The sequence below is a fragment of the Equus asinus genome, chromosome 2, assembly GCF_041296235.1.
Source record: "Equus asinus isolate D_3611 breed Donkey chromosome 2, EquAss-T2T_v2, whole genome shotgun sequence".
Taxonomy (NCBI): domain Eukaryota; kingdom Metazoa; phylum Chordata; class Mammalia; order Perissodactyla; family Equidae; genus Equus; species Equus asinus.
This window is the reverse complement of record NC_091791.1, coordinates 62594920-62620992: the sequence shown is the minus strand read 5'-3', so window position 1 is coordinate 62620992 and position 26073 is coordinate 62594920. Positions and strand designations below refer to the sequence as shown.

Genomic DNA, 26073 nt, shown 5'->3' with positions numbered 1-26073 from the left:
TTTCTCTATATCCTTAATAACACTTGTTATTTTATGTTTATGTGGTAACAGCCATCCCAATGAATGTGAGGTAGGCAGCATAAATTTTTAAAAAGTTAAATTTTACATTAAAGCTAATATACAAAATAGAAAGCAAAATTGTTCTTCTTTTAAATACAACAAATTTAAAACAAATCTAGAATTACCCTTGCCTCCTTGTGACAACTTCTGAGAGCCCTGACCAACAGTTTGAGAAAAATCTTAGAAAACAGACTGATAAACCAATCTGATGTTGGGAAAAGGGGGTTCAAGTTGGATAAAGAAAAACTGCTATTCGTGAGTGTCTCTTTCAGTTTTCCTAGCTCAAATTTAAAATCTAGGACATGAGATAAAAATCCTACTGAGAAAATGAGAACAGTCGTGATTCAACCAGAAATTGAACATAACACTGGAGGTGTATTTGGGCAGATATATAGAGTTTTGGATTCAAGTTTCCAAAAACTGGAGAAATCATATACATGAGTACTGACATATTTTTATTCTGGTTCTTCTAAATTTGTTTGTTTGTCTGTCTTTTCGGGGTGGAGAGGATTGTTCCTATAACATCATATTATACTTAATAGTTTATTCTTCTATTGCTCCATGCCACCACCCTGATGCCCAAATATATTTTCATTATAATGAAAGCTTCAAGAGTAGGATCAAGTCCATTATTGACTGTTGCATGAACACCATCTAACAGACTACCTGGCACATGGTAGGAATTTAATAAATGATGATGAAGAAAGGGAGGAAGAACAGAAGAAGAAAAGTTAGGATACTTAATGGTTGAAAAGGAAAAAAAATGGTAAGTTTTGCAATGTAAGCTAGAATTTTATAAACAAGGGAAATTTCCTGTTTATTGATGTTATCTATCATATATAGCACAGAGATTTCTCTAATATCAATACATGTTGGCTGAACTAAACTGAATTGCTTTGCATATGGTCTAAAAGAAGGATTGTGGGGGGCTGGCCCCGTGGCCGAGTGGTTAAGTTCGCGTGCTCTGCCGCAGGCGGCTCAGGGTTTCGTTGGTTCGAATCCTGGGCGTGGACATGACACCGCTCATCAAACCACGTTGGGGCAGCGTCCCACATGCCACAACTAGAAGGACCCATAGCGAAGAATATGCAACTATGTACTGGGGGGCTTTGGGGAGAAAAAAGGAAAAAAATACAATCTTTTTAAAAAATAAATAAATAAATAAAAGAAGGATTGCTAGTCTTACTATCAGGATAGGATTTCAACCCCAAATATACCATTAATAAGAAAGAAAAAATAACGGATGAGCCACCCAAAACTTTAAATTCCATTTACCTCCTCAGTAAAGATAGGAACAAATACACCATTACTAGAATACATTGTTACAATGAACATGAAATATTGTCAAAACTGAAAATAATAACAGGCAATGATGGTTTTATTAGTGAGACCAACATCAGGTAGAAATCCAATCAAGAGCTTGATATTCATTATATAAGTAATAAATCTTGGGAAAGTAGGAATTGAAAAAGATCCTCAAGAAAGAAGAAATTTGTTAAGTGGACAGCTAATGGCTTCCTGGCTCTAGAGGGAGAGAAGAGTGAAGGGGGAGTACAATGTGCTTTGACAGACTGAGGCTTTAAAAAAGAGATCTGTCATGGACAGAATTGTTCCCACCTGAAAATGCATATATTGAAGACCCAAACCACAACGTTAACTGGAGATAAAGCCTTTAAGGAGACAATTAAAGTTAAATGAGGTCCTAAGGGTGGAACTCTCAACTGATAGGACTGGTGTCCTTATAAGAAGACGGAAGAAACACCAGAGATCTCTCTCTTTGCGGGCACAGAAGAAAGGCCATGTGAAGACAGTGAGAAGGCAGCGATCTACAAGCCAGGAAAGAGCCCTCACTAGAAGCTAGTCCTGATGGCACCTTGATCTTGGACTTCTGCCCTCCAGAACTGTGACAAAATAAATTTCTCTTGTTTAAGCCAAGCAGTCTGTAATATTTTGTTGTAGCAGCCTAAGGAGACTAATACAATATTCTAAGGACAAAAGTAAACTGTAACTTTTTCTAATAACTTGAGCTTACAAAGTGACCAGCAGGATGTTTTAACAAGAACAATACAAATTCAATTGACAAATACAAAGATCTTCTCATTAGGCCACTCCACACAAATGATCACTTTCAAGATTAATTTTTACAACTTAAAGTATTTTAATACTATGATTAAATTTGAGCTTTGGAAGTAGGTAAGATAATTACACTGCACACTAAATCAACTAAGTGTTAGTCCAAAAAACCAGAAATTGTTCAACCTTTCTCAATATTCTACTTCTCCAGTCCTTGAGATAATTAAAATTCAAAGGAAAAGCAAATCCATGAAAAATCAAAATGACCAGAGTCCATCAGAGTTGACCAATGATTGCAGTACGTGAGATTTTCAGCTACTTTTCAAATCACAAAGGGTAAGAACCTGTGGCAGGTAAAGCTTTTTCATCTCCTTCATAATTGAAAGTTTAAAAAGAATACTAACCAGTCTCACTCAAGATTAGGTTAGGCTGGTGACTTTGAGAGAATATGTCAAAATGAGATTATCCAATTACCCATTGGAAGATAAAGATATGAGTATAGATACAGATATATAAATTTGTACTTTTATATATATATATATATATATATATATATATATACACGTATGTATAAGTATCTATAAAAGATATGCACAGATATAGATATATAAGTATCTATACATAACACATGAACACTTACAGTATCTTGTTCTAAGAATGTCCTTTCGAAGCACCATATGAAATGCAGAAGCCATAAAGTCTAATTACATTAAAAAAACTGAGAACTTTGGCAAAGTAAAAGACACTATAAGCAGAGTTAAAGTATAAATAACAAATAAACAATAAATTACTTTCAATTTATAGAATAAAAAGGAATACTAACCATAAAAATATCAGGAATTTCCACAAACCACTAACACAAAAATTCTGAAATAATAAAAAAGGATTCAACTAATTAAGAAAGAAAAAGTGAAAATGAACAATAAACATTAAAAGATATTCAAGCTTACTAACAAGCAAAGGAATACCAATTAAAATAAAATAATTTTTGTGGATTAGATGGGCAATAACTGCTAAAATCCCAATTCAAAACCAACAAAACTATTCTATAGCAACAAAATACACCCTGGAAAATTTATGAACAATGATCAAAAGGCCTAGAATCATTTTATAATCCATTTCTTTGTAACTTTTAAAATAATTAACCAACCTGGGCCACTTTAATTGAATTCTGGGTAGAGCCACCAGCATGATATTCAACTTTGAATTTTTTCACAAGTTCATCAAACCTATAAGGAAATCACAGTAGAAAAAAGTAAGTTAGTATCTGTCACTTGTCACAATGTTATATTTTCTGATTAGAAATGCATTAAATCACAATTAGTGGGATTTTTTTTGAATTATACAATTATGTTGAATAAATGACTTAAAATACTGTACGAAAAACAACTTTGCTACATTTCCATACTGAAGAAATTTCTTCCACAATTGTACAACTACAAGAGTTTAAAATACATAGGCTGTCCATACTTAAACATTAAACTAAACACGAGTAAAAATAAAAATAGATAAATTATTGTTTATAAAAGCAACACATATTTCCTACATTAAGTGTTGATCTCTAGAAACCATACAAATGTATACTCAAATAAATTTTTAAAGCTTTTGATATCATAAAGACTATTAGCTTATAATTTAAAGAATCAGGAAACTATGTTGGGTTGTAGGAATGATTCTAGGCAAGTTGCTTGGTGATAGTTTCTGTATCTGCCAAATAAAGGCACAGAGAGAGATGACCTAAAGCTTTGATATTTCATTATTCTGGTACATGATAAAAGCTATTTTCTCTCCAGGAAAATATATATACTCACTTTATGTGAAGCTTCTCATATACATGAAACATGATCCATGTACACCTCTCCTACTACACATACCCAGTCAAAAGACTAGGGACAACAATTCCAATAAGTCTCACATTAGATGGCATTAATCTGGATCACAAATCAATATTCCCTACTACATGGCTCTAACATGTTAGGAACTATGGGAGATATCCAAGGGGCATAAGTATGTACCTTAATGCCAAAGGATTTACAAGCTGTGGAGAGACAAAAAGATGAATAAACATGAAAAAATTGAGAAAATTAGAAAATACTGAGTTACAGAATAACAAAACATATGCAATGTAGAGCCAGCCCTGATGGCCTAGTGGTTAAAGTTCGGCACGCTGTGCTTTGGTGGTCTGGGTTCAGTTCCAGGGCACAGAACCACACTACTCAACTGTCAGTAGCCATGCTGCGGTGGCAGCTCACATAGAAGAACTAGAAGGACTTACAACTAGAATATACCACTACGTACTGGGGCTGTGGGGAGGGGGAAAAAAAGGAAGATTGGCAACAGATGTTCACTCAGGGTGAATCTTTATTAGAAAAAAAAAAATGTATGCAATGTAGACAGCAAGTGCTACAGAAGGTTAGTCAAAGGAAAAGAGAGATTGGGACGTGAGTAGAGTATTCAAGGAAGATTCCAATCATGGAAAGTATTGTCAAAACTTTAAGTATAGAAGCAGATCCTTTTATTCAAATGAAACATTTAACAGAACATCAAAATATAAAAAAGAGATAAATGTAGAGATGATCAGATTAGGAGTAGGGAAAACGTAGCTATATCCACTCCCATTTCTCTAACTGTCTTGGGATTCCATCTATAAAACCCTGAGATGCCACTAAAACAATGAGCAAACCAGCCAAGAACTTTAAGAGCAATATTTGTATACCACTAATAATACAAATGTAATAATAACAGTAGAGAAGGGAAAGTACATAGGCACAGAGGTAGTTAGGTGAGTAGCTGTGGTAGTTACGGGAAGTGCCTTTCTAACTACTTTCTGAACTAGGTATCAGCTAACTGTGATGTTAGAGATTGGAGAAGAAAGGGAGAGTGAGGGCCAGCCCTGGTGCCGAGAGGTTAAGTTCAGCATGCTCTACTTTGGCGGCCCAGGTTGAGTTCCCAGGCACGGACCTACACCACTCACCAGTGGCCCTGCTGTGGTGGCAGTTCACTTACAAAAAGAGGAGGGTTGGCAACGGATGTTGGAACAGGGTGAATCTTCCTCAGGAAAATAATAATAATAAAATAAAATAAAAATTTTTAAAAAGGGAGACAATGGCAAAGTAAACGCAGAGTCATCAATTGCTAAGCTCCTCTGAGGTCACTCCCTTTTCAATCTATTTAAATTTATAGTGATTACTGATATATGAGGGCTTAATGCTGCCATTTTATGACTTGTTTTCCAGTTCTTCTGCCCTTTTCCCTTCTTTGCTGTCCAGTGTATTTCTAACTACCAATTCAGCTTGGTACTTCTCTCTGAAAGTTTTCTTATTTTTCTCTTTATCATTTGTGTCTCTGTTCTCATTATTTGTCTAGTGGTTACACGAGGTTTGTATAAAAAAAATCTCATAGGACCAGTGACGTAACCATGATGGCGGAGTGAGCTCGCCCAAGACTCTCTCCCCTCCAACATACAACAAAAAGGAGCAACCATATTCCAATAGAAAATATTGTAATAGCACGTGAATCCTCAGAAAGTCATGGAAACCAAACAACGGAGGGCAGAAAGCCTGGAGCCCCCCACGGAGGAGCTGGTAGGGGTAAGAGAGAACTTGACTCCCTCCCCTAAAGGCTGGGATCACTGGCGTGGGAGGCTCTGTCAAGGAAGGAGTGGGGAAGAGGTCACATGTCCGTGGGATCAGCAAAGACTTCCTAGTGTCCTTGCAGCCTAGAGGGAAGCCCTCAAATGGGGCGAAAGCTTTCCCATGGGGTGACTTCAACAAGCCAAGACCCCAGGAAACCAGACAGCAAGAGCTAATCGGGAAACCAGGGACTGTAGGCAGGAGAAAGCATCCCCCAACACATCCGAGCCACACTGCACCATCTTGGCTGAACGTGCAGGGCTCAGAATATGTGGCTCTTGACTTTTATCCCGTGGCAATAGGCTGTAACTGCAACCTAATACTATCACAATGGGAAAACCTCGTTCTTCCAGATCAGACAGTTCCTCAAATCTCCAAAACAGAGAGCAAATAAATACCCAAAATTCAGTCCTAAGGACTCAGAAATAAGTAAATTAAATGACAATGAATTCAAAATAGCCATTGGCAAAAAACTCAATGAGGTAAAAGAGAATATAGAGAAACAATTCAATAAGTTCAAGATCTACTTCACAAAAGAGACTGGAACTATAAAGAAGAGTCAATCAGAAATACTAGAGATGAAAGACACAATGGAAGAGACAAAATAAAATATGGATACCCTGAATTCTCATGTGGACACTCTAGAGGAGCGAATCAGCATAATCAAAGATATACATGTTGAATTGCTCCAGACAGAGGAGGAGAGAGAACTGTGACTAAAAAGAAATGAAGAAAGTCTACGAGAAATATCATGACTCAATTAGGAAATGGAATACAAGAATCATAGGTATTCAGGAAGGTGAACAGAAGAAGAATGGAGCAGAAAGTGTGCTCCAAGAACTAATAGAAGAGAATTTCCCAAAGCAAGGGAATGAGAGCGAAATGTGTGTGGAGGAAGCTATCACATCACCTAGATTTGTCAATGTAAGAAGATCTACTGCAAGGCATATAGTAGTAAAATTGGCAAAAATGAATGACAAAGAAAGAATACCAGGACAGTAAGAGAAGAAAATAACCTACAAAAGAACCCCTATCAAACTTTCAACAGACTTCTCTGCAGAAATCTTACAAGCTAGGAGAGAATAGAATGACATATTCAAAACTTTAAAAGATAAAACTCTTCAGCCAAGAATATCTTCAGCCAAGAATACTCTATCTAGCAAAAATATTCTTAACATATGAGGGAGAAATTAAATCTTTCCCAAATAAAACCTAATGGACTTCATAGACACGAGATGCCCCCTACAAGAAATCCTCAAGAAGGCCCTCATATCTGAAACAAGAAAGAAGGGGAGAAAGGGGTCACAAAACACAGTCTAAGGAGACAAAAACATAGAAGCAGAATAGGATAGCAAATATTCAACTATAGCATTAGGATAAAGGGAAAGAAAACATCAAAAACAGAGACAATCTTGTCACTTTAACCACAAACTCACAACACAAGTTGGAATGAGGTATGAGAATAATAATTGAGGAGGGGAAGAGGAAAGGGACTGAGTCAGTTCAGACTAAGGAAATAAGAGGCCATCAGAAAATGGACTATGTTATGCACGAGATCCTGAATAGAAACTTCAGGGTAGCCACTAAACAAAAAAGCACAACAGAGACACAAAAGATAAATAAGGAAAACACCAAGAAACAAAGAAAGAAAACTCCATAATTCAATGGGTACACCAAAACACATAGGACGAGAAACAAAGGAAATGCAGGAAAACCGGAAAATGAGTGATATAATGACAGCATTAAACCCCCATACATCAATAATCACCCTGAATGTAAACAAAGTGAACTCGCCAATAAAAAGACACAGAGTGGCAAGATGAATTAAAGAACAAGATCCAACAATATGTTGCCTCCAGGAAACACATCTCAATCCCAAGGACAAACACAGGCTCAGAGTGAAGGAGTGGAAGACAATACTCCAAGTTAATGGCAAACAAAAGAAAGCAGGTGTCGCAAAACTTATATCAGACAGAGTAGACTTCAAGATAAGGCAGGTAAAGAGAGGCAAAGAGGATCAATATGTAATGATCAAAGGGAAACTCCATCAGAAAGAAATAATGCTTATGAATATCTATGCACCAAACATAGGAGCAACTATTAATAAACCTAAATGAAGATATTAAAAATAACACAAAACACCCCACTCATATCATTGGACAGATCATCCAGACAGAAAATCAACAAGGAAACAGTGGAATTAAATGAAAAGCTAAAACAGTTGGACCTAACAGACATAATTAGAACACTCTATCCAAAAACAGCAGAATACACATTCTTCTCAAGTGTGCAAGGAACAATCTCAAGGATGGACCATGTGTTGGGAAACAAGACAAGCCTCTATAAATATTAAAAAGTTGAAATAATAAGAAGCACCTCTCCGTTCATAATGTTATAAGCCTAGAAATTAATTACAAGAAAAAAGCTGAGAAAGGGACAAAGATGTGAAAACTAAACAGTATGCTATTGAACAAGCAATGGATCATTGAAGAAATTAAAGAAAAAATGAAAAAATATCTGGAGACAAATGAAAAAGATAACATGACATACCAACTCATATGGGATGCAGCAAAAGTTGTATTAAGTGGGAAATCCATCGCAATACAGGCACACCTTAACAAACAAGAAAAATGTGAACTAAGCAATCTCAAATTACACCTAAGTGAATTAGAAAAAGAAGAACAAACAAAGCCCAAAGTCAGCAAGAGACAAATAATAAAAATGAGAGCAGAAATAAATGCTACTTAAACAAAAAAGACAGTCGAAAGGATCAATGAAACAAAGAGCTGTTTCTTTGAGAAGATAAATAAAAGTGACAAACCCCTAAGCAGACTTGCAAAGAAAAAAAAAGAGAAAGCTCAAATAAACAAAATCATAAATGAAAGAGGAGAAATAACAGACTCCACAGAAATACAACAGATTATAAGAGAATACTACAAAAAACTATATACCAACAAAATGGATAACCTAGAGGAAATGGATAAATTCTTAAACTATTACACCCTCCCAATGCTGAGTCAAGAAGAAACAGACAATCTGAACAGACCATCACAAGGAACGAGATTGAAATGGCAATCAAAAGCATCCCAAAGAATAAAACTCCAGGACCAGATGGCTTTCCTGAGGAATTGTACCAAACTTTCAGAGAGGATTTAACACCCATACTTTTCAAGCTATTCCAAAATTTAAGGAGGATGGAACACTTCCTAACACATTCTAAAAGGCCAACATCACACTGATACCAAAGCCTGATAAGGACAGCGCAAAAAAAGGAGAACTACAGGCCAATATCGTTGATGAACATAGATGCAAAAATTCCTAACAAAAGTTTGGCAACCTGACGTCAGCAATACATCAAAAGGATCATACATCACGATCAAGTGGGATTCATAGCAGGGACACAGGGGTGGTTCAACATCCGCAAATCAATCAACGTGATACTCCATAACAACAAACTGAGGGAAAAAAACCACATGATCATCTCAATAGATGCAGAGAAAGCCTTTGACAAGATCCATCGGCCATTTGTGAAAAAAACTCTTAACAAAACGTGGATAGAAGAAAATTACCTCAACATAATAATGGCCATATATGACAAATGCACAGCCAACATCATACTCAATGGGCAAAAACTGAGCGCCATCCCCCTGAGAACAGGAATGAGACAAGGATGCCCAGTATCAACACTCTTATTCAACATAGTACTGGAGGTTTTGGCCAGAGCAAGTAGGCAAGAAAAAGGAGTAAAACGAATCCAAATAGGGAAGGAAGACGTGAAACTCTCGATGTTCACAGACGACATGATCTTATATATAAAAAACCCCAAAGAATCCATTGGAAAATTATTAGAAATAATCAACCACCTGCAGCAAAGTTGCAGGGTATAAAATCCAATTACATAAATCAGTAGCATTTCTATACTCTAATAACGAACTAACAGAAAAAGAACTCAAGAACACAATACCATTCACAATCACAACAAAAAGAATAAGATACCTTGGGGTAAATTTAACTAAACTGAAAGACCTATACAATGAAAACTACAAGACTTTCCTGAAAGAAACTGATGACGACATAAAGAGATGGAAAGACATTCCATGCACATGGATTGTGAAGAATAAACATACTTAAAATGACCATACTACCTAAAGCAATCTACCGATTCAATGCAACCCCAATCAGAATCCCAATGCCATTCTTTACAGAAATAGAACAAAGAATCCTAAAATTCATATGGGGCAACAAAAGACCCGGAATAGCTGAAGCAATCCTGAGAAAAAGAACAAAGCTGGAGGCGTCACAATCCCTGACTTCAAAACATACTACAAAGAAACTACAGTAATCAAAACAGCATGATACTGGTACAAAAACAGGTGCACAGATCAATGGAACAGAATCGAAAGCCCAGAAATAAAACCACACGTCTAGGGACAGGTAATCTTCAACAAAGGTGCTGAGGGCATATAATGGAGAAAAGAAACTCTCCTCAATAAATGTTGCTGGGAAAACTGGACAGCCACATGTAAAAGAATGAAAATTGACCATTCTTTTTCACCATTCACAAAAATAAACTTTAAATTGATCAAAGACCTAAAGGTAAGACCTGAAACCATAAGGCTTCTAGAAGAAAATATACGCAGTACACTCTGACATCAGTATTAAAAGGAGCTTTTCAGACACCTTATTTTCTCAGACAAGGGAAACAACAGAAAGAATAAACAAATGGGATTTCATCAGACTAACGAGCTTCTTCAAGGCAAGGGAAAACAGGACTGAAACAAAAAAACAACCCACTAATTGGGAAAAACTATTTGCAAATCACATATCCGACAAAGGGTTAATCTCCATAATATATAAAGAACTCACACAACTCAACAACAAAAAATCAAACCACCCGATCAAAAAATGGACAGGGCACACGAACAGACATTTCTCCAAAGAAGATATACAGGCGGCCAATAGGCACATGAAAAGATGCTCATCATCGCTGATCATCAGGGAAATGTAAATCAAAACTACACTAAGATATCACCTTACACCCATTAGAATGGCAAAAATAACCAAAACAAAAAGTAACAAAGGTTGGAGAGGTTGTGGAGAAAAAGGACCCCTCACACACTGCTGGTGGGAATGCAAACTGGTGAAGCCACTATGGAAAAGAGTATGGAGATTTCTCAAAAAACTAAAAATAGAAATAACATATGACCTGGCCATCCTACTATTGGGTATCTATGCAAAGAACTTGAAATCAGCAATTGCAAAAGTCCGATGCACCCTTATGTTTGCTGCAGTATTATTTACAATAGCCAACATGTGGAAGCATCCTAAGTGCCCATCAACTGACAACTGGATAAAGAAGATACAGAATATATACCCACACAATGGAATACTACTCAGCCATAAAAAAGAATAAAATCGTCCCATTCGCAACAACATGGATGGACCTTGAGGTAATTAGGTTAAGTGAAATAAGCCAGCTGGAGAAGAACAATCTCTGTATGACTCCACTCATATGAGGAATTTAAACATATGGACAAAGAGAACAGATTAGTAATTACCAGGGGAAAGGGGGAGTGTGGGGTGGGCACAAAGGGTGAAGTTGTGCACATACGACACGACTGACAAACAATAATGTACAACTGACATTTCACAAGGTTGTAAACTATCATAATCTGAAGAAAAAGTTAAAAAAAAATCTCATAGATGCGATAGTCCATTTTCTGATAGCTTCTTATTTTCTTAGACTAAGTCAATTTCATCTCTTTTCTCTTTCCCTTCTAACTTATTATTGTCACAACTTAATCCACTTTGTGTTGTGAGTTGGTGGTTAAAATGATGAGATTTTATTTATTTTTGATGTTTTCCTTTCCCTTCTCTTTAATGTTATAATTGTTTGCTAATCTGTTCTGGTAGAGAGCTGCAATTTTCTGATTTTGTCTATTTATCTCCTTGATCAAGGTTTTGTAATCCCTTTCTCTTCTTTTTTCAGGTATGAGGGACTTCCTGAGCATTTCTTGTGGGGGGGGGGGTGTCTTATCGCGATGAACTCCCTTAGCTTTTGTTTATTGGGGTAAGTTTTTACTTCTCCATCATATCTGAACGATATTTTCATTGGATATAGAGAGTTTTCTTGGCTGAAAGTTTCCATCTTTCAGCATTTTGAATATATCATTCCATTCTCTCCTAGCCTGTAAGGTTTCTGCTGAGAAATCCACTGAACGCCTGATAGGCATTCTTTTGTAAGTTATATTCTTCTGCCTTGCTGCCCTTAATATGTTTTATTGCTCATTTACTTTTTGCCAGCTTTACTACTATATGCCTTGGAGAAAGCCTTTTTTCTTTTCTTTTTTTTTCCTGAGTAAGATTAGCCCTGAGCTAACTACTGTCAATCCTCCTCTGTTTGCTGAGCAAGACTGGCCCTGAGCTAACACCCATGCCCATCTTCCTCTACTTTATACATGGGATGCCTACCACAGCATGGCTTTTGCCAAGCGGTGCCATGTCTGCACCCGGGATCCAAAGTGGCAAACATTGGGCCGCCGAAGCAGAACGAGCACACTTAACCACTGCACCACCAGGCTGGCCCCATGGAGAAGGATTTTTTACATTGATAGAGTTTGGAGATCTGTTAGCTTCTTTCACTCGTATTTCCAGCGCCTTCCCCAGGTTTAGGAAGTTCTCAGCTATTACTTCTTTGAACAAGCTTTCTGCTCCATTCTCCTTCTCTTCTCCGTCTTGAATACCTATAATCCTTATGTTGCATTTCCTATTTGAGTTAGATATTTCTTAGAGAATTTCTTGATTTCTTTTTAGTTGTAGTTTTCTCTCCTATTCCACCTGAAGCATTTCTATATTTCTATCCTCTAGACTGCTTATTCTCTCCTCCATAATATCAGTTCTGTCGTCCAGGGAGTCCAGAATTTATCTCACCCATAGTGTTTTTCATCTCCAACATTCCTAATTGGTTTTTCTTTATAGTTTCAATCCCTTTTATGAAGAAGTTCCTGATTTCATTAACCAAGTGTATTTTCTTGTAACTCGTTGATTTTTTTTATAATAGCTATTTTGAATTCTCTGTCATTTAGATTATAAATTTCTGTGCCTTCAGCATTGATTTCTGGGTGCCTACCATTTTCCTTCTGATCTGGAGTATTAACATATTTTTTCATATTGTTTGAAGCGTTGATTTGTGTGTCTGCATAGTGATAGTATTTAGTCATGGCTTCCACCTGCTGCCACTGAGTGGCAGTCAATACCTGTGTATTCTGAGCTCGCTGTGATCCATGGCTTACTCGCTCAGTCACAGCTGCTGGTTTTCTATTGTATGCATGGATGGCTGACCAGCTGAGATGGAACACCAGGCAAAAGGGAGGGGCTTTCTTCCACCTGCCTGATCCTGGGGTGTTCTCGTTCTGCCCTCACTATCTGCTCTCCTAGGGTGCTGGCTTGATGAAGACACTCCCACAATAGCTTAGCCTCCTCTGTGTGGGGCTTTCCCTCCGGCTGTGAGGGAACTTGGATAACGAACATATTCCTGCAGAGGGCCTCCCCTCCCTCTCTCCTCTGAGAGCTGTGCACAGTCCCAGGGTCACTGTTGTTCTGGAGGGAGAGGAGATCCCCTTACCTCCTTCTAGTTCCCCTGGGGGTCTAACACGTCTGCCTTCAGACCTATGGCTGTGTGGGTGTCTCAGATGTCTTTCATGTGTGAATGCCTTCTGTTGGTATATGAATGTCCTTTTTTTTGAATCTTACAGGGGAGACTCTAAAGGAAGCACTCACTCTGCCATGATGCTGATGTCACTCCAGGATCTCTCTCCTTTCAAAAGCCAATTCCTCCAAAGGTTTTAGTATTATTTGTAGTATTTTCAAATGGTCACCTCCATAAAGATATGTTCCCCCAGAATCTGTGAGTATAACCCTACTTGGAAAAAGGGTCTTTGCAGATATAATTAAGGATCTTGAGGTAAGATCCTCCCTCCTGCATTACCCAGGTGGGCCCTAAATCCAATAAGAAGTCTTCTTATATCAGACAGAAGAGAACACACAGAGAAGACTATATGAAGATGGAGGCAGAGATTGGAGCAACATGGCCAGAAGCCAAGGAATGCCAACATCCACCAAGAGCTGGAAGAGGCAAGGAAGGATTCTCCTCTAGGCTCTTCAAAAGGAGCACAGCCATATCAACACCTTGATTTCAGACTTCTGCCCTCCAAACTGTCAGAATAAATTTCTGTTGTTGTAAGCCACCCCAATCTGTGGTAGTTAGATTAATACCATCCTTTCTCACACTCTTAAGAATTTCTCTCCTTCAGTTATAGTCTCCTCTATTCCACCATTTTTCTCCTTCAAATGACTAAGAATCAAGTAGCTATAATATTTTGGGAAGAAATAGATGGGCCTAAATTTGTTATAAATAACTAAAATCACAGTAAACAAACTACAATGTATTTCTAAGAACTTGGGAAAGTGTAAAGCAAGATATAAAATGAAATCTCTATTTTGGAAGGCACAGTGTACTGCTTAACAGCAATCTGACTACAGACTGGAACACTTATTGCATCACATCTCGTGTGACCATGGTGACATGAACAAATCCTTCTCTGTTTCACTTTCCCGATGGTAAGTAGGGGCTAACAGTACCCACCTCATAAACTTCTAGCGAGCACTAAAAAAAAATGATGATTTGGATAGACTGTTTAAAACAGTTACTTTAGGCGTATAGTAAATACCATATAAATATTAGCTATGGAACTTAACCCTAACATCTCAGAGGCTTCTGAGATCCTAAGTTTTGGAAAAACTGAGTAATAGCTTAAAAAGTTTCTTTGCTTCAGAATATCTCAAGGCCTTTAATATACTGATGCACACTGTGAAAATTCAAGATGGAGAGAGAGTACACACATTTCCTAAGTTTATTTGGTCATGTAATTCTTTTTCTCTAAGGCATCTAGCAAAGCTCATGGTCTCTTTAAACCTTAATAGTCTAGAAGCATATTGGTCCAAAAAGGTAGCTACTAGCTTTATATGGCTATAGACATTCAAATTTAAGCTAATTAAAGTTAAATGAAATTTAAAATTCAGCTCATAAGTCACACTAGCAACATTTCAAGTGTTCAATAGCCACGTGTGGCTTGTGGCTATCATACTGGATTCACAAATACAGCACATTCCCACTATTACTAAAACCTTCTATTGTATGGTGCTGGGAAAGTTCAGTAACAAAAACAAAGTAAACAACAGAGGAAACATGATCAATTTTAGACCTGAAAGGGACCTAAGAGAATGCCTTCATTTAACAAATGGGGAAAGTAAGACATAAAGTATTTGAGTAAATTGCCAAACAAAATCACATACGGCAAACTGGTGAGTCAAAATCAGAACTGCAAACTCAGAATTACCTGTTAATTACAGACCCAGAGAAATCAGTGTATATGCCTCCTCATTCCAGTCAACTAAGAGTTTTCTATAGAAACCAACATTTTGTTTATTAATGTTATCTTTGGAATCAGTTCAAGAGGTATAAAATTATACAACCTCACATTTCAAGATGGATGACGAAGCACATGTTTGATTCCTCTTCCAAGTCAAAAAACATGTTTCATATATACATAAATAAGCAAAACCTTGAAAGCACCACAAAGCAAGGAAAGACGCCACATGCAGACCAAATTTGAGAAATAAAATTCTAGTTTAACAGAAAGCAAATGCAATAAAGTAACAAAGCAGTGATAGGAGACATAATAGTAAGAGTAATTTCTTTAAACACTGTTATTTGGAACATCAGGGTAGCTGCCCGACCATTCCTACCTTCTCTACAAAAGTAAAATTTATTTAAATGCTCCAATTTGTCATACTAAAGTCCTCCTTTTCTGACCATTGTGTAGAGTCATAGTCTACCTGCCAATTTTTTTTTCCTTTTTCTTTCTATTTTTTTGGTAACAACTTTTTTTTAGATATAATTCATATACCATACAATTCACCCATTTAAAATCTACAGTACAATTATTTTAAGTATGTGCATATTTGTGTAACCATGACCACAATCAATTTTGGAATATTTTCATTAACTAAAAATAAAACCCCATACGCTTTAGCTATCAAACCAAATATCCTTATTATTGTCCCTTACTCTAAGCAATCTACTTTCTATCTCTGCAGTTTTGCCTATTCTGGACATTTCACATAAATGGAATCTTTCAGCATGTGTATGGTTTTGCTGACTGGATTCTTTCAGTTAGCATACTGTTATCAAGGATTATATACGCTGTAGCATATTATCAGTACTTTATTCCTTCTTGTGGCTAATAACATTTCATTATATGGATACACTACATTTTGTTTATGCAGTCATCAACAGATGGATACTTGTGCTTTCATCTTTTGGCTATTGTGAATAAGGCTGCTATGAACAATCATGTACAAGATTTTGTGTGGACATAATATTTTCATTTCTCGTGGCTATATATTGAGATGTAGACCTGTTGGATTAAATGGTAACTCTACATTTAACTTTCTGAGGAACTGCCAAACTATTTTCCACTACGTAACTAGTTTTTGCTGAGGCAATAGATGGAAACCTGCCTGTCTAACTACATGAAAAAGGAGAAACTACAGAATAATCGAGTTTCTATAAATTAACTTTCTACCACTGTTGAAATTTTTTTAAAAATCAGTAGTTGAATGGATGACCTGAGCAATAAAAATGGACATTAATATCAAACGAGATGAAGACACAAGCTGAAGTTAAGGAAAATATTCAGAAATTGGATAGAAAACATGAAAAATGAAAAGTATGAAAGAAAAATTAAACAACACAGAAAATGGATCCAGTGACCCAAGATCCATTTCACAAGAATGACAGAAAGGGAGACAGAGATAATGAAGAGTAAGAAGGAAATACTAGGAAAAAATAATCTTCAAAACAGGAAAAAAATATATAATATTCAGATTTGTCCAAATACCAAGCAATTTTACTAAGGGGGGGGGGGAACTAGGATCCATACTTGGACAAATCTTGTTAAATTTTAAAACTCTCATATTAAGGGAAAACTTTAAAAGCTTCTAGAGTAAAAAATAACAGCTTTTACCATATAGCTTTTTATATAAAGTATATAGCTTTTAGGATGTTTAAAAATTCCAGAAGGAATATTACTTAAATAAAATGCTAGAGAAAAACTGGATTCAGTGCTTATCAAACTTCTGGACGAGAGTTTCCAGTTGACAGAAGCCAATAAAGAATAGGAACAAATTTGATAATATAAAAATATTTAAAACTTTTTTATGTAAAAGCAAACTCAAACAAGAAATTTTAACTATAAAGGAGAGGAGATGTTTAATAAATATGAAAAATAGTTACCTTTCATTAAAATCTATTTTTTAAAAATATTTCAAAAATGTTTCTTAATTTAATTTTTAATGAATTTATTAACTCAGCACAATCACATGCCACTTAACAACAAGGATATGTTCTGAGAAATGCATTGTTAGTCGATTTCGTCATGGTGTGAACATCATAGAGTATACTTACACAAACCTAAATGGTATAGCCTACTATACACCTAGGCTATATGGTACTAATCTTATGGGACCATTGTCATACACACGGTCCACTGTTGACTGAAACGTCATCATGCGATGCAGGACTGTATTTTAAAAAATATAATTTTAATATTCTCATACAAAAGAGAAATAAAAATATTAAGGCTCAGATAAACTGACAAATGAACAGTGAACAAAAAAAAATGACTAATGTTGGAAAACAACTAGCCTCAATCACTAGTAATCAACTATATACGAACAGAGATTTCTGCACATTAGCCAAGAGTATGTTATAATACTCAGCATTAATAGTGATATGAAAAAGCTGACATAACCATACAGTATGACAGAACTCTTTTGTAAAGTAATTTAGCAACACATATCAAGAATCATAAAAATGTTTATACCCTATTATCACAAAATTCCATTTCTAAGACTACTCTAAGGAAGCAACCCAAATCATAAATAATGCTATATGCAAGAGCTGCTCATCCTACCATAATATACAATAAAGTAAAACTAAAAGCAACATAAACATCCAAAAAATTTGACAATTTCTGAAAAAATTAAACATATACTTTACTAGACAACTCAGGTACATGACTGTTTATAACAATCTTATTTATTTATAATCACCAAACACTTGAAACAAACTAAATGACCATCAGTGAATGGATAGACAAACTGTGGTACATCCATACAAGGAACACTGTTAAGCAATAAAAAGAAGCAAATGACTAATACATTCAAGAACATGGATGAATCTCAAAATTACTGTGCTATATGAAAGAAGCCAGACATAAAAGGGCTACATACAATATGACTCCATTTATTTGACATTCTGGATACGGCAACGTCTTAAGGACAGAAATCAGAGTAGTGGTTGCCAGGTGCTACACGCAGAAAGGAGAAATTGACTATAAAGAAGTATGAGTTTTAGGGACAATGAAAATGTTCTCTTTTGGTGATGGTCACACACTGCATACATTTTCAAAACTCACAGAATTATACACCTAAAAAAGGTGAATTTCACTCCACAAAAATTATACCTCAATATACATCAATAAATCTGACTTATTAAAAGAAAAGGAAAGAAAGAGAATATACTACCTAGGGAAAAGATCAAGAAAATTCCAAAAGACTATCTCTCTCTCTCCGCATGTATGTACATAGGTAATGTATCTACCAACCAACCTATGCAGAAAGACATATACATGGACACACAGAGATACATGTGAAGCACATCTGAAACTCAAAATAATCCTGCAACAAGCAAGATGAATACAATTATCCTAATTATCTAAGACACAATGTAGAGTTGTAGTGACTCGTTTTTTAAACTTTTAATTTTAAAATAGTATCAAACCATGGAAAGTCTGTAAGAATAATACAGAGAACACCTCTACATGTTTTACAAAGATTCACCAATTTTTAACATTTTGCACGTTTTCTCTTTTTCTCTATAGATACATCGATGAATATCTAGTTTTTCAAAATCATTTTGGTGTAGGTTGTATAGATAATTTTATTATTTATAATCCCTCAGTGAATACTTCCTAAGAAGATGAAGTTTATACCTAGGAAATCACTTGATTTTATGGGTTCGCTAGATAGCTCCAATTCCAATCCAATCCAATGCCATTGTCTTCTCCTATTGCTTGTCATCTCCCTTTCTACAATATATCTCTCTTCTTCCACAGCGAGATCCCTTGTTCTGAGGTCTAGGACAGGGCTCAGTGCCCCTAATGGACAAGCCCCTTACAGGACAAAAAGGGAAATCTAACTTTCTAGAATGGACTGAGGATGGAGTACTGGGAAGAGAGCCTGCCTGATCCTGCTCTATGTCCAAACAGGCCTGGGACCTATGTTGGACTTTTCAGGAGTGACTGTGTCAGTTCTAAACTACATTCTCCACATCTCTCCTTTCTTTTTCATAGTCTCTTAAGCCTCCCCTAGATCCCTGCTCTGTAAAGGCACAGAAGTATAGAAGTAGCAAGGGCTCTACTGGAATATGATGTTTCTTCCTCTACTTATATAGAAATCTGAATTCTTAGTATGTTCTGCCTCCTAGCAATTCTGAAGGTGCAGGTTATGTGTAATTCTCTTTGTGTCCCTTGTTTTAAGATGGATGAGGAAATTCAGATTCATTATCCTCCAAGCCCAGTTAAAGTGATTTTGATGGATTTCTCAAAATTAGTAAGTGGCAGACTGGGACATTCATAGTAATTAAGAAAACATTAAAATCATATAAAATAAAAATAAGAAAATTTAGAATAAAATACCTTATAACCCGAAACTGAATGAATGACTTTTTTTTTCTTAAAGATTTTATTTTTCCTTTTTCTCCCAAAGCCCCCCAGTACATAGTTGTCTATTTTTAGTTGTGGGTCCTTCTAGTTGTGGCATGTGGGATGCCTCCTCAACGTGACCTGATGATCGGTGCCATGTCCGCACCCAGGATTTGAACCAGCGAAACCCTGGGCGACCGAAGTGGGGCGTGCAAACTTTACCACTCGGCCACGGGGCCAGCCCATGAATTACTTTTTAATAAAAGGTAGCTGTGGCTTAATTATTTTTAAGCTACATCCAGAAGATGAATTCTAAAAAGCCAGAAAAGTAAAAGAAACAGAGAATGATAAGGAATGAAAAACGAAGAGAAGAAATTAAAGAATAGAAATAACTCTTTAAATTTTAATGTGTATTTTTTTCTAGTTATCAGATATGAAGCAAATACTTCAAAAGATTTCATGATTACACCTTATAACTTAGCATCAATCATTTTTATATGAAAAAAAGTCCTTATAAATAAGATATAAGAATTATGAACAGGAAAGTATCCACAAAATCACCCTTTATAATTTCTATTTCTGTCTTAGGGCAACTGCTTCCCACTTTCACAGTAACTAAAGTCTCTTTCACCCTAGTCTTAAGAGGAAAACAAATGTAAGCTCAGCATACATAAGAAGATAAACCAGATCTCACATTGTGCTAACATCACCACAACATAGAAACAAACATCAAGAATTCTGGACATTTCAAAAAGGAAGAGAAATGAGGAATAAGACACAAAAGTAAAACCTTTACAGTACAACTTAAAACATTTAACTTCCTTAAGAAAGGATTCATAATTGCCAAGTAGAATTTTTGATGAAGTTCTTTCCTAGACTTCTCATCTAAACAAATAATAGATGAAAAAACATCAGTAATTCTAAACAGGTTATACTTATTAAGACCAAATGTTAATAGAATAACACAGGGGGGAAAATCCATAGGCAATTGTAAGATTCAAAGCTTTGAAATCTTTTACCACAAAGGGTTAGTGAGGTTGAAAAAAATTCACTTAAATGTCACTTTGATAAAAGCCAAAAGAACATTTCCCACATGTGTTTATATTTAAGCATACTTTAAAAGATGGAAAAAGTAACAGTCATTCAAAACTAAGGTTAAGCTATTAGTTCATCAGGATTGTAATTTAAAGGTATTTCTCCAATCTCTAATTTTATTCTTTGATAAGAAAGCAGTTTTAAGCATGTGTTGCTTAGATAAGCCCTGATTCAATTCTAAAATGTTTAAAGGTTTAATTATTCCCACGATAACTCTGAAGATGAAGTTTTTTGCACGTGAGATAATCAAATATACTGTTGAAAATCACTTCATATATAAGTATAGATGATTAAAATAAAATGAATTATTTCTAAATTCAGATGCACAATATGTCTATTAGGTTTCTACCCATTCTAAGAACACAAACAAAATTTCACTAAACTAATTGACTATTTTCATTAAATAGTAAAACTGACATTTAGTTTTAAACCATAAAAGAGAAAGCCATATAAAAGGAAAAGAGAAATACTGCAGGACAGTGGTTCTCAAAATGAGACATGTGTCCCCTGGTAAACTTAGTGTGTCATCCATATTTCCACAGGTGGTTCCAAAACACAGACTATACTTTTTCCCTCCTCTATTGATTTGGTTTCAGCTGTTATTTCTATCGCAGAATCCATGGTTTGTAATGGGGCCTCAGTTTCTCTGATCATAGAAAAATTCTAGAAACATACGTAACAGATATGGAGAGGAAGTATTCAAGGAATAATTAATCATTTTTCTCTCCCAAACTTAAAAAAAGTCACTCATCAGAAACACTGAGTCAAACATTTAAATCTCTTCTCAAAAGGTAACACATGGAACTTCTGATTCTGAGTAGCATATAGTTGATATAGGTCACAGCCAGCACTCCTACTGACCACAACTAGAAAAGTCATACAAACTATAAATCATTAAAGGTACCAAAAAGCCATGGAAGCAACAAGGACCAAATGAATAAATTTCCAGGGACGTGAGAACTGTTCAGAGGGCAGACCAGTACTGGCAGCTCTTTGTCCAACCTTCGATTTTGTAGTCAGTAGCACAGGGCTGGAGAGACAAAATTTGATAGAAGGGACCTCAACACACAACTGGTTTGTCCTGTAATGCATCTGCTGAATTCTGAAACTGAATGGTAAGCTAAAGGTTGACCAAAATCATCAAAAAGCATAAAGTTCTCCCAATCTGGCAGTGCTTACAAAACAAAGACAGACCAGGAGAAAAGGAACTAAAAACATAATAGGTAAGAAATGAAAGCCCAAGGAGTGGAAAATAAAAACTACAGATACACAGAAGCTTTTCTCCTGGGGACTGGGACAGGACATGTATCTATACTGGTTACATACAGAAGCTGAAAATTCAGACTTAGAGCTTAGCAGAACACTGGGATGGGGGTGGAGGGCAAGGAGGTAAAAAAAAGTGGGTATTTCAGCCATTATATAGTACTAAAGTAATAAAACTGGAAACTGAGGACCTAAAACAAAAGGTCAGTTTCCCAATTTGGATATTTGTCAAATTTTGAAGGTGGGTTGAGCAGGATACAGAATTAAGCTGGAAACCTCCAAGAGCAGCTCTGATGACCTTGTTCTGGAGGAATGTTTCAGAGTTGATGAGACAAAGAACCAATGGTTTCAAATAAAAGTCCTAGAGGGTCAAGCTCTACAAACAGAAGCAAATGAGGTAGACTGAATCTGTCAAAACTGAAAATCAACTTTGACCTAGCTTAATCCTTGATTTTATTAAGGCAATTAGCTTTCTTGTCACTAACAAAAAAGAAAAACACAAGAGAAAAAGTTTCAGAAATGATTCAGATACTGGAAAAAAAGGGACTTCAAAGTAACTATGATTAATATTTTTAAGAAAAGAAAGGGTGTATAAACCAGATGAAAGAATGGAGAATTTCACCAGAGTTGAAATTATAAAAAAAAAAAAGAATAAAATAAACATTCAGAACTGAATAATTTAATATATGAGTTTAAGAATTCATTGAATAGGTTAAATTTAGACTATTCTCTCTGTATCTTCCTACCACTTAGCCCCAGGCATGGGTTTAGTCAGAGTGTGTGTGGCAGAAATGGGAAAACAAAGCCCTAGTTCTCTGGTTAGAAGACCAAAAAGGAGAACTACAGGGAAACACAGAATACTAGAACTCTTGAAACATCTGGAAAAAAACAAAAGACTCAGCAAAGAAATAGAAGATACAGAAAGAAGATCAAGTGAAAACTCAATAACTGAAATTTAATTTTATCTATTTATTTATTTATTTTTGGTGAGGAAGACTGGCCCTGAGCTAACGTATGTGTCAATCTTCTTCTATTTTTTTGTATAGGGGATGCCACCACAGCATGGCCTGATGAGTGGTGTGTAGGTCTGCACCCAGGATCCGAAACTGTGAACCCTGGGCTGCCAAAGTGGCGTGCACACACTTAACCTCTATGCAACCAGTCTGGTCCCCAATAACTGAAATTTTAAAGCTCACTAGCAAAATGTCAGCTCAACAGCAAAATGGAGAAGACAGAGTTAAGATTCAGTACACTTGAAGAAAGACCAGTAACAATGTTCCAGTTTGAACAACTTAGAGAAAAATGACTGTTAATAAATGAACAAATACTCAGACACCTATGAGATAATACTAAAAAGATATAATGTTTATGTCACCGAAGTATCAGAAGAGAAAAAAAAGCAGTGCAGAGAAACTTTTTGAAGAAATAATGGCTTAAAACTTTCCAAATTTGATGAAAGACACATTGCTACAGGCTTAAGAAGCTCAGATCAAATAGAACAAACAAAAGGAATCCATACCCAGACACATGCGAAGAATCCAGAGGATAGAACTGCATAGAATATCAATATTTAAGAGGAAAAGGTATCAGCAGAGGAAGGGAAACATCCAGCTAACAAAAACGCCAAGAGAGAGTGAGATTTCAAGAAGGAAAAAAGGAACATCCAGCTTAGCCAAATCACTTACTAAGGACATATAAGACAAATTTGGTATCAATATGACCGAAAAATGATTTCATATTCTAAGTCATCACGGTAGGCACCATTCCTTAATGGTTAAGAGCACAGGCTCTGGTGTCAGACAGACCTGGCTTTAATTTCATGTTCATCTAATTGTCTGACATGGGGCAAGTAACTTAAATTCTCTAAGATTAGGTTTCCTCCTTCGTAAAACATAATATTAAAGACTGTGTCTGTTTTTCATTCCACAATATTTAAGCATAGTGTCTAAGAGATACCATGCACATACACACAAAAAAAGAAAAATTAATAAATGAACGAACGGATGGATGGACAGGGGAACTATGGAAGGATTAAATGAGAGTCTTCTTGCTGCTGGGGCTGCTGCTGCTGCTGCTGTTGGATATTTAAGAAAGTGCAGACTACCAAACCATAAAAAGCCTTTAAAAATTAAGGCTTTTAAAATTTTTCTAAAAAGAATTTGACATTGATTTGGATTTTGCCTATGTCCCAGATACCTACTGGACACTTAGGTAGAAAATTAAGGCAAAAGAACTCAAAAAAACAAGAAGGTACAACATTTTTATTAGAGAAATTTAACTATAAGACATAAATTTTAGGGGCCAGCCCATGGCCGAGTGGTTAAGTTCGTGCGCTCCGCTGCAGTGGCCCAGGGTTTTGCCAGTTCCAATCCTGGGCGAGGACATGGTGCCGCTCATCGAGCCACACTGAGGTGGCGTCCCACATGCCACAACTAGAAGGACCCACAACTAAGAATACACAACTATGTACCAGGGGGCTTTGAGGAGAAAAAGGAAAAATAAAATCTCAAAAAAAGAGAGATAAATTTTAGGTTAACACTTAGATATGATGTTACTTGGTGAGAAAAACAAAATCAAATTATTTGTAAACAACTGAGATCAGATAAGCTGCTCTTCCTTGCTTCCCCTACAACAGGCTCAAGATGAGAAAAACGTGTGTCTACGTGTGTGTATAGTACACTATTTCACTTTCATTTATTAACTCCTTATCTTTCTTCCAATTAATACAAAACATTGCCACACTGTTGCGAGGATTATGCCAGTGCCTTCAACATAGTAAGCACTCAATAAATGTTACCTACTATTTTTATAATTGTAGAGAAATAACTTAGTTGCTGATTTTGCAGAAACTATTCAATCAGTTTATCCTCTAAAAAAAGTAAATAATTGACATCTTTAAAATTTTAAATTCAAACTTCCCCAAAATTTGGAAGACTTAATATTGGACATTCTCAATCCCTGCTTTACTAAGTAATAAAGAATAAAATATCTTGCATAATCCTTGAAACAATTAACCAAATATTACAGCTATACAAAACAAATACTAACCACATAACAGTCAATTCAAAAGCAAATACAACACATATTATTTTTTACATTATTGTTAATGCAATTCTCATTTTGATACTACTTCCTAAAAGCAAAGATTCTGAAATTTGTGAGTATAGAAGTTTTATCTTATGCATGTCTTTGCAGCAAAAAACATTAAAATCATTATGAAAAGTGTTTAGATACTGAGGAGATGTTTTCTTTCATCTTCCAAATACTACTAAGAGAAATTCCAATAAAGAAAACCACAAGTTTGCTGAAGGTTAAAACATCTGGGGAATATATTAAGATATTCATTCTTAGGAGCTCTATGTTAAAGAACAGCCTGAAGGGTAGATGATAAATCTGCTCTAAAAGTGGAAGTGTGTTTTTAATCCCATTGAATACAAACAGACTTCTAAAAAAAAGAAAGAAAAGAAAAAAGGAACTATAATTCAAAAGCAAGGTGCCAAGAGACAAAAATGCTCCATAAAAGGAAACTTTAAAAATAAACACCAGGGCTCCATTACAAAATATATAAGACTTAATTATAAAATAATCATGAGAATATAATGATTTTAGAGACATCAGCAACCAGAAGGTTAACTATCAATAATCCTTTGTAATTGTTAACTGAAGAATATTGGGTGATGGGTTCAGATTACAAATATTCCTTTGTGAAAGATGTTTCTCCAGCTGTAAATTCTCATGGGGTAATAATAAACTTCAGAAAGCTGTTGTAAGGAATAAAAGAGTTAAGAAAAAACTGAAGATGTATATGTATTTTGCATCAAGTTAATATTAATGCAAAAGTTTGTTTCATAAAAACATTATTTGCTGAAATATTCAATATAGAATGTATCCAGACATGATATATGAAACATATCTTATATATGTAAGGTATATATATATCTTATAAATATAAAACTCATATTTCCCACAGAATTTAAAATAAAACTGTCCATGAAGCATACTAATTTGAAGAAAGTATTCATACTGTTTTTTAAAACAACACCAACACTGAATTCAGTAGAATGTGGCATATAAATTCTTTTTAGTACACACTGGATTTCAAAAGTAAAAAACTTTGAGCAAAT

The 26073-nt window shown here is 35.6% G+C and overlaps 1 protein-coding gene across 2 annotated transcripts in view; it reads right to left on the bottom strand.

The window, feature by feature from the left end:
• The window catches only part of ADK (adenosine kinase), a 528114-nt gene that overhangs the window by 337187 nt on the left and 164854 nt on the right, over positions 1–26073 (bottom strand). For both annotated transcript variants that reach the window (XM_014860631.3, XM_014860632.3), the window contains exon 4: positions 3284–3362. In XM_014860631.3, the coding sequence (XP_014716117.1) occupies positions 3284–3362 (79 nt within the window). The remainder of the gene's footprint in view (positions 1–3283; positions 3363–26073) is intronic.